Below are 10263 nucleotides of genomic sequence, written 5' to 3'. Positions count from 1 at the left end.
TATTGGTCCATCGTTGAGTGACCATAACGATAACCAAAGCTCAACTTCGCCACAGTGGATGATTGGCAGGGGGGTGACGTGACATCCCCCCTCCCGTGAACCCTAGTCTCGTTCGTATTGCTGCGACGTATCCGATTGGTTCACTCCTATCTAGAACGTCGAGACCTTTTCGAACAAGGCACGTAGATTTCGAAGCGTTGTCTCATCTCGTTGACGACGGTTTCGCGATTGGCGTGGCGGAAACGACGATGGTACCAGTATGTAATTAGGTGTGTGATTATGTGTTGTCGGGGAAGAATCGCAGGGTACTTAGCTTCGGTTGGTGCGAATGTGGCAGCACCAATTCGGCCACGAAGACGTAGTACCCCACGTTCGTCTAAAAATGGCCAGTTCTTGTAAATCGGGCTGGATTTAGCTACGCGTCTGTGACGCGCATCAGGTGAACCTTGGGTTTCCGATAGGATGGACATCTCTTCCGGAAAGGCCTCCTTGTGCTACCATCCGGAGTTCTTCCTCAGCACGTTTCAGCTCGTCTTGGCAGAGAATGCCAAGTTGTGGTGCAAAACCACTTCGTCTACATTTAGCTCGCACTTGTTGGCCCTTGAAAATGGCCCAGTCCATTCTCATCGGCCCCGGCAGCTTCTCGACCAATTCTTGCATGAGCATTGGATTAGCTAAATGCTCTTCCTGGCCCGCCTCCTGAAGGTGATCCACGAAGTTCTGCACTGCCAGCCCGAATTCCAGAATGGATTCCGGTCGGTTATGTCTGGGTCCAGGCGTTTGGCGGATCTTCTCGTGTAGTGACCGAATTAGCAGTTCTGGGCGACCATAAAGCGTGCGAAGGGTGGTGATGACTTGTGGTACGTTAGCGGAAAGTAATAGTCTGCTGCGTACCACTGGCGGAGACAGAGGTGGGGCACCACGCGATGCAATCACACCATTGTTCTCGAAGGCTATTGTTCTTGCGCTTAGTGGTGCCCCACCAAAAAACAATAGCTGGCTCCGCCAGTAGTGCGTACTGCCTCTCGCGCATGACCTGTGAGGCATTGTTGAAGACGTACAAGGTTTTCGGCGTTTGAGTATCCACACGCTGCCGTTGACTGCTCTAAGCTGCTAATGAACATCGGCCAGTCAGCTGAATTCCCACTGAATGTTGGCAAATGCCAACTGCCAACGACCTGTCTGGCGGCTATTTGCTGTGAGCTGAGAACCCCTAGAGGCCTATTTTCCGTCCACAGGTGAGGGTTCTGCGATCTTTCTGGGTGGCTCGATGATGGTTCCCGATTTGCACATTCTAAGCTACCACAATTTCCAGGGAGGAAAGGATGACTCGCCAGCTGGCGGTTCTCCGTTGCGCGGTACCTGATAGGGGTACTAGTTGTTGGTTCTAACTGATTACACCCCTGTGGCGCATGGACTCCTGCATCCTGCCCTGGAAAGTGGAACCGATGAGTTGCCGGGCCGAGTGTATCGACGCGGGGGACGGCTGCAGTTTTCTTGACGACGTCGTGAATTGCCGGAAAGGCTCACGGATGGTAGCTGATCGCACGGCCTGACACTGGACTTCACAGTTCGTTAAGAGTGGATTCGGCTCCGAAACGTGTCCGGCCGCCATTGAGCTGGTGGGATAAACCCGGTGTAGATGATGATTACGAAAAGCTGTTTGAACTTGCGGTTGAAGTGTCGATGGTTCAGATATGCCGGCCCTGTTGATGGGTACTTCGATGGAAACGGACCGAACATTCTTCGGGGCCGAAGGAACCAATTGGCCAATTGGATCTGATTACCCAGTGTTTTCTCTTCGGTCTTCCCATTGTTTGGATGGATCGCCAACCAGTTCGAGACCATTTCTAGTGAGCTTTTTACAGACTCCACCACGCTACCACGTTCGGAAATCTGCAGTATCAATTCGTTCTTCCTTTCCAGCGACTCTCTTCGAATTGATTGCTGTTTCAACAGACGTACTTTGTCTGCTTCCAATTTACGTTGCCGAAGAATTGATTCTTCGTCTTTAAGCTTCTTTTCTTCTTCTAACTGCTGCCTCTTTTCCTCAAGCTGACGTTCAGCTTCTTCTTGTTCGAGTTTCCTGAGAGTTTCATATTCCTCGAGTTCTTGTTGTTTCATCTTCGATTCCTCCTCGATGAGGTCCAATTGTGCTTGCACCACTGATGCCCGACTATTCATGCTCCGTAACGACGGGACTTGGCTTCCTTTATGCGAAGGTTCTTTCCCGGTGGACAATACTCCGGACGGTACAACCGTTGTTTTGGATCGAAGTCGCGTTGAAATAGTAGATCCGACATTCTGGTTTTGGCACTGAATACAGACAAACGGCCGACTCTGTACGGACTCGTCCATACCGGCACAATCAAAATGCTGCCACTGACGGCACTGATCGCAGGCGATCATATGAGCTCCCGACGCATCGAGCTGACTGCATAGCTTGCACGTGAATCCCAATTGGCTATGATGTCCGTCCATCCTTGCTACCCACGCACAAAAAATCTTTTAGGATGTTGTGGTGGATTCCAAAGTCTTTTGAGCAAACCCAATTCGTGGTAGTAAGCCAAAAGATTTTTTGGTGAACTTTACAGGACTTGGGATCCTATCACCGTCACGGGATTAACTATGCTCTATCTGGCAGTAAACAATATGACTCCTCGTCTTGTTTTAAGACATCCTAGACTTTGAACTATGCGATTCGAAACCTGATCTCGCTTGTGGATCCGTTTAGAATTAGAAAGGAAAAATTGAGTAACTAGAATAATTAGAATTCAGCAACACTTAATCTAACTAGCGAATTAATTAACAATTTAGAATGCGGCAATCACGAGTATAACGATACGAACTCTTTTGTTTTTGTCTACAATCGCTGTCCACTTCTTTCTTTATCGCTTATCTTCGCGCTGCTGGTCGGTTTATTGCTGTATTGGTCCATCGTTGAGTGACCATAACGATAACCAAAGCTCAACTTCGCCACAGTGGATGATTGGCAGGGGGTGACGTCACATCAGAAACTTCTACAGTTTTCCATATCCAGACCTGGGTAGCGAGGGGGCAGCAGGGACTATGTCAAAGGGCTTGACGACCCCTCCCCTGGGGTCTATGAGTCAGGGAGAACTGCCTAGGACGTGGTGGGGCTTAGAAGTGGGCTCTGCTAAATCCCTCCAAAAAAACACAAGTGTCCGTAAGCAGACTCTATCATAGCAACTGTGTGCCGCTGAAAAAGCATAAGCACAGGGAGTGGCATCGGCGCGTCAGGGTTGATCCCAGCAAGATCCTGGTTGTGGTATACTAGTTGCATGTTATTGGACTATGTTTTGGATATTGAAATATTGTGAAGCAAGGGCTGGTAGTCTGGTTATTCTATTTTCTTAGTAAGGCCTGGTGGCACCGACCTGAAACGGCAAATGGGCTTATGGTCAGGCTGTCTTCCGTCTTATAAAACCGTGGCGGGCCTTGTAGCACGCGGTACAATCTTGCCACTCAGTTGCCAGCTGAGTGGGAGTAGGCTCAGATGCTCTTTCCTGACAATCGTTGATCTGGCTCTGAACACGAAAGTGTCAACCCTCGCATGGCCTCCCTGCATGCCGCAAGATATGTATAGATAACCATGGGATCGTGAAGGCGACTACACCAGCAGGATTCGACAATAGCAATGAGTAAATCAGCAAAAATCACAAAAAGAACGCAGAATGGAGGAGTGGCGACTGTCGGCTTGGAGAATCCTTTCGCTAAACGCAGTGGCCTCGAGGTCACCGGGGGAAGGCGAAGAAGAAGTCCTTGGAGGGTCTGAGGAGGTGCCGGTCAAAGTGAAGATGGACGGCCCACAGTGCTTCGTCCCTTGGACAAAAATGGAAAAATCGACTCTCGTATTTAGTCGAATCAAGTAGACCATGATATTAACATATGTTCCATCTATGATGTATGGGCATTAGTATCTTTGTGAGGTCACTGGGACGATCGAAACAATTCGTGTTTGTAAACATTACCATCGTTGAAAGTGGATGATTTATCACCTGTTAGTGAAAAGCATCTTTTTGCATTGCTTAAGTTTTCAAACGGTACCTTTCACTGTGAAAATCGATACGGAAAGAGTAAAATCAAGTAAATAAGATCCAATTTAATGTGTTTCAGTTGGACATATTTCGATCATTGTGATGAGTAAAGCTTCCAAGTCATGGGCATGAAGTTATATAGGAAGAAATAATCTACAACTTCAAACAGCTTTTTAAAAAAAGTACATCAAAACACATCTCTGAAAATCGCACCAGAGCTCACTTATAGTATTCTTAAGAAAATAGAAGTGATTCCAGCTGCTCTTATTTGCTCTATTAATAGCTGTTAACGATTTTCTAGGTGATACTCTTGCGCTCAATAACATAGATATATACAAACAATACACAGCAAATAATTTTGAAAATTCAACGATGTGTAAAATTGCAGCTTATCCCATCAAACGAATTAACATTCGATATTCTATTAAATTTGATTGAATTTTACAAGCAAGCACCGTTTACATTTATTTTAATTTAAAAAAATAGTGTAATCGATTGAATGTTACGTTTATTTGCATGCTCCAAATATGTACATGAAAATACATTTAAAATCACAACATATTTTTATCTGTGTAGCTTTCTATTGATCCGTCCCAACGAAAAGCTCATGAGTTGAAGTTTCTGTCGGATTTATATAATTCAGATGATTTCTCAGAGGAACTTGAAAAAGAACTAAAGCAGTTTTGCAAATTCTTTTGTTTGATCAAAAATGGTCACAGAGCTTTCGATCATCCGAGTAATTTGAGAAGCAAAACTCTCGCTGATTGTCTTCGTTGGTAAATCTTCCTCGCAATCCGAATACAAATATTGAAATAATTGCCGAGTCTTCATTCAACATCACGAAGGGAATACCTCAAAAACCAGGAATGTTCAAATAAAATAAAGAAGCAACCTGTTGAAGATCTCATCAATAATAATGAACCTGAGGAGCTAGCATTTGCGACCAATATATCAAGTAGCTCAAGCGCAAATCAGGAAAAGGTTATGACAGCGCACAAGCACTGGCGTTGTACATTGACTTTGATTTATCTGAAAGAAAATACAATCTGCTTAGAAGTACTTTGAACGAGGTTCATGCAAATCTGCTTCCTAGTCCGCTGAGGTTTATTTGCAAGACCTAATGAATTGTACCTCGCTAATCATTATGCAACAACTTTCGGTAGAGAGCTCAAGGACGGCAAAACTTGTATGCTAATGGGCTTTTGATGGAAGCTTAGGACATAGCACCTACACACAAAAATTGTCGAAGGCTGAGAGCTCAGATGAGAGCCTGCTTGTCATGGCTCTAGTTCCATTAAAAATTATCGATATTAAAAACAACACTATCCTCTGGTCAAATCCGCGGCCATGTCAGATATTCTTCATTTTCTGGCCATCCGGAAGATGCTCCCAGTCGAACCATTCCTCGAACACGACGACACGCCACATCGTCCCTGATGCCAAATGCCCGGATGAGCAGCTGAAATTCCTTGATTATGATAACTCCATGATTCCCGAATCCTAATCCCCGCCCATTCTTTAACATTGTAAACTTAACCTCGAGTCACCACTTCTACCCCTCTGTTACTTACTTTATAAGATGATATTGATTGTACGTATCCATAACCATGGCTCCGTAAAGTGTTATACACGCCTGAGCCTTCAAAATAAACAAACTCGAAAAAAATAACAAATTCCAATGATTTTTGATACCGTCGTTAAAAAAACAATTCCTCAAATCATTTCTAAGGATATCCTGATTCTATAGCATAAAACATTAGAGCTGGCGTTTACGTCACTTATGAGATGATAAATTGGAAATTGGTCAATTTTTGTAATATAAACTGTTATCATACCTCATATTTTTCGAAAAAGATCCTGATTCTTTGAAGCATATCGTAATATCTGGCGTTTACGGCATTTATGCAATTATCTATTCAACATAGGTCCATTACGCAAATATTAGTTTTTATCATAAGTGACAATTTTCCCAAATGGATCTTGATTATACGAAGCGTTTACGCCACTTATGCAATTATCCATTTAACATAGGTCAGTAATGCAACTAGTAGAAAAAATAGTTTACAACCATTTCCCCAAAGACACCATTGAGTTAAAACGTGTAGAATGTAAGTTATGATTTTTGTCCCGTAGCTCCATACGTTCGAAGCACTGTGGCGGCCCCACCCTAACCAGAGTCATCAATTCGGTGATGACGAACCACGAGGAACGCGGTGGCCAGACGATGGAGGTGATCACGGACGTTTCGGACGTGATCATGTCGTTCCTGGACAACCCCGTTAACTACAGCAAGGATATCAAACTATCTGTACAAGCGCTCTGCGCCCTTGGAAGCAAAGTCCGAGTGGAGGACCCTACTAGAGGCCAGTAAGAGTGTGGAGCCGGAAATCCGCAAACTTAGGGAAGAGCGGAAGCTGGTGGAACGCCAGGCGGAGAAGGTCAAAGAGGAGGCTGAATCGCGGATTCGCCTCCTGGCCGATAGAAAACGGTTGGCGGAGAGCCAGACCGAGGAACTCCGCAGGAGGATGGCCGTGACAGGGGTGACTCCAAAGCTCAATAAGGTTACGCAGGAGGCGAACCTGAAAGTAGCTACCGAGAAGTCAGCAGCTCCTAAGTGGGAAAGACCCGCGGAAGGCCGGCCCTCCCAAGACGGAAAAACCAGCGAGGACCACTGAAGCTCGCCAGGAGGAAGACCTGCCCTGGAGGGAGGTCGTGAACCCCAAAAAGGTGAGGAGGAGTCGACAGCTGGCCGCAAAGAGTGCTGCAGGTGGAGCGGTGCGCACCACTGCTGCTAATAATGGGTAGAAAAAGAGGGTTGCGCCTTCCAATGGCAGCGGCGAGCGCAAAAACAGAGGCGAGGCGATTATCGTCAAGACTGATGATAAAAGCTGTGCTGAAGTCTTGAAGGCCATGAGCGAGATAATTCTCGTCTTGAAGTGGGATGCTCCTCAGAAGAGTTCTGAGTACAAAAAGTTGACGGAGGAGGTCCTGGGTGATGAACTGGAAGGAGATTCTCTACTCATCCCGTGGATTTTGCATAAATGTCTTTGCTTATGGAACCACCCCACCCATTTTTGGCCCTTCATACAGGAGTTTGATGAAATGCATTCAATAATATAAACAGGATCAAATCGTTTGTCAAATATGATCAGTGCTATCGGCTATCGACACATTTGCTCGATCCTATAACTTCATGTAGTTCGAAAAATGATTTCACCATGGGCGCCACACAACGACTATACATACAGTACATAATCTCGTCTATGTGGGAAGCCAGAATTCCTATTCCTATTCCTAGCCTTCGCCCCGATACTTTACGTCATGTATCGCCAGACTTTTGCGGTTACTCACAATATCGGTTTCTGTACTATTTCCTACAGTCAACCAGCGCTTTTATTACGTAAAACAAATTTGTAATTAAAATTTCAAGAGTTAGTGTTAGTTTCTCAATGTTCTTCGAATAGTGTTTTGTGGTACGTCTTACTTTATTACAGAGTCTGCATTAATTATGTATGCCATGTATTTCAAATGTCACTAATTTGAAACGGAGGAAAGCTTAATTAAAAGCTCTCCCCACTACCAGGCGCTTTTATGGCCCTGGTACTATTTTGTCTGACAAGTAAAGAACTCACTCCAGATTCAAAATTCACAGAAATGAAGAATCCAAAAATATAAAAATTCTTTTAGCAGTGAACGAAGGAACCAATAGTTAAATTGAATAAGAATCCGCTATGGGCTCGTACATCTAGCTTAATGATAACCTGCTTAAGGTATTATTGTATCAAACAAATTAAATCATATATTCACCGCAACTTCAGCACTAGGTGCACTCCATTCTCGGCACCCAAATGAGTAAGTCCCTTTCGCAGCTGGAGAGGTATTTCAGTTTTCGGTCCACTAACGAATGAAAACTTATGCAGAATGTAATACATAAAAGCCTTCACTTCCATTAGTGCAAAACGCGAACCAATGCAGTTTCTCGGCCCTATGCCGAATGGAAGATACGTTCCTGGATCGATTTTCTTCTTGTTTTCGTCGTTGAACCGCTCTGGGTCGAACTTTTCCGGATTCGGAAAATATTGAGGATCGTGATGCAGTCCGGCAGTTGGAAACCAAACGCACGCTCCCTTATCGATTGTGAACTTTAAACCCTGGCCATCATCGACGATGTAATCCTGTGTGCACAAACGATCCGCAGCTGGTGCCAAGGGCCATATTCTCAGAGATTCCGACACCACCATGTCCATGTATTTCATCTTCTGTAGCGCGTCGTAACTTAATGGCTTTCCCCCGAGCTCCTGTTCGGTCTGCAGAATCTCTTCGTGAAGCTTCTGTTGGACCTCTGGATTCCGGACCAACTCGTATGCCGTTAACATGGCACAGGAAGACACCGTTTCAAACCCACCAAGGAAAAATATCAAACACTGTGCGATCATTTCCGCTTCCGTCATATTCTTCGTTATTTCCACCTTGCCCACGTTGAACTCTTGAACAGTAGCGAACCCTTCCTGATCGTCCTTCTCCTCCTGGTGCTTCAAATTGCCCTTGCGAGCCTGCAGTAATAAATCTATCATGTCATGCCGAATTATTCCCTTGCTTTCACGAGTTTCTATCGTCTCCTGTAACAAGCGTGTGAAGTAATCGGCTTGCTCTCCATCCAGCATATCTATTCCGAATCTGGCAGCAAACTTTGGAAAAATTCGCATCATCATCAGCCTTGCAATTACAATAGGCCTTGAGAAATTTATCATTTTCTTCCCATGGTACACGAATTCGTGCTCCTGTTCCTTGAAGCAATTCACCTTAATCCCAAAAGCACACGAAGCAATAACATTAATACTGATCCGGCTCATCATATCCTTCATTTCGACTTCCACCCTTCCCGTAGCCTTAGCCAGATCCAGATAGTGATTCACCATTCCGTCGCAGCATTCGCCCACCAATGAGAACATCTGACGCATTTTGCTCCCCGTGAAGGCCGGGCTTAGAATTGCTCGCATCTCCTTCCATCGCTGACCATTCTTCGCGACCAACGTTTTAATGAACAGCGCCTTCGGGTGCTCCGCATGGTCGTCGTCGTCGTGACCGAATATCGGACGATGATCCACGAAATGATTGAAATCTTTGATTCCGATCTGTTTGATCAATTCCGGGTCGCGGATTACGAAGAACGGCGTGATCGTGTCGAACGTGCCGAAGACTCTGCGTTGAACGATTTCGAAGGTGAGATAACCGTCATGCCCGTCTTATTTAGTTTTACTTACTTAACTCCGGGGTATTTGTTGTAAATCTGTCGAATGAAATCCTGGAAGTCAACTTTTCGCAGCATCAGAGGTCCCGTGGACCCGAGGATCGGTCTGACGGCCATTGACGGGATCGGTTTATCGTGAAAGTAGTCATTGTTGCGTGTTATCCAGCGGTACAGGTAAGCGAAAATTGCCAACAGTACTCCCGCGCATATGAGATTGACTTCCATTCTGTTTAAAGAACGTTACGATACTGGAGTGAAGCAATATGATAACAGACGCTTCCATATATGGAGCAATAAAGTGCGATTGAAATAGAAAACCAGTAAGCATTTGCTGAAAATATATCTTTTATCAGCCTCGTCACCTGTACAATGCCTAGACAATGCGCATTCGTATTTTGAGACGGAGCGCGTCTGGAAGTCACTGATAAGTATGTTAGGAGATACCACGCGGATACCTATCTACGTTAAAAAAAATGCAATCTTCGTTATTCTGGCTGCGGGAATTATCTGGTGGAGGCAGTAATTGAAATTTATATTAGTCGGAATAATTCACAAATGACGGCGTACAAAAATATTAGTGTGTAAGAAATGAGTACTACGGCAATATTCAATTAAGCAAGAGTTAACCGGTTTTTCAATTCAAGTGTACAAATTGGTAGGGTTTTATTTTGTTTTCTTTTCTCTTTCACTAAAGTATACGACTCAGCTTGACCGACGAACTGAGGCTTTTTTTTTACAAGAAATAATGCTTTATGCATTGACCTAGCAGACTTGCTATGGTTGTTGCCAACTTAAAGCACGGAAGTGTGCCGGAGTGTGGGAATCCGCCAGCCGTGACTGGCCCTATTTACTAAACCACCTTGAGAACCAACCATAATTCCCGCGGGACTGCCTTCCAGTATTTCTTCTGGGAGATATACAGTAGGAAATGTACTCTTTCTGCAATAACAGGCT

The 10263-nt window shown here is 44.9% G+C and overlaps 1 protein-coding gene across 1 annotated transcript; it reads right to left on the bottom strand.

Moving 5' to 3' along the window:
* Positions 1–7861: 7861 nt before the first annotated feature.
* LOC134221345 (probable cytochrome P450 9f2) lies at positions 7862–9534 on the bottom strand. Its single transcript, XM_062700541.1, has 2 exons — positions 9323–9534; positions 7862–9260 (listed from the first exon to the last, which is right to left on the bottom strand). The coding sequence occupies exons 1-2, from the start codon at positions 9532–9534 to the stop codon at positions 7862–7864; spliced, it is 1611 nt and encodes a 536-aa protein (XP_062556525.1).
* Between the last annotated feature and the right edge of the window lie 729 nt (positions 9535–10263).

Source organism: Armigeres subalbatus, chromosome 3 (assembly GCF_024139115.2).
Source record: "Armigeres subalbatus isolate Guangzhou_Male chromosome 3, GZ_Asu_2, whole genome shotgun sequence".
Taxonomy (NCBI): domain Eukaryota; kingdom Metazoa; phylum Arthropoda; class Insecta; order Diptera; family Culicidae; genus Armigeres; species Armigeres subalbatus.
This window is presented reverse-complemented; position numbering and strand designations above follow the sequence as displayed.

Excerpts from the sequence above, each read along its gene's own strand:
- LOC134221345 (XM_062700541.1), bottom strand. The coding sequence starts at position 9,534 with ATGGAAGTCAATCTCATATGCGCGGGAGTACTGTTGGCAATTTTCGCT. Across the intron at positions 9,261-9,322 it reads AACAAATACCCCGGAGTTAA|AGTCTTCGGCACGTTCGACA; the intron begins GTAAGTAAAACT and ends CGTTCAACGCAG.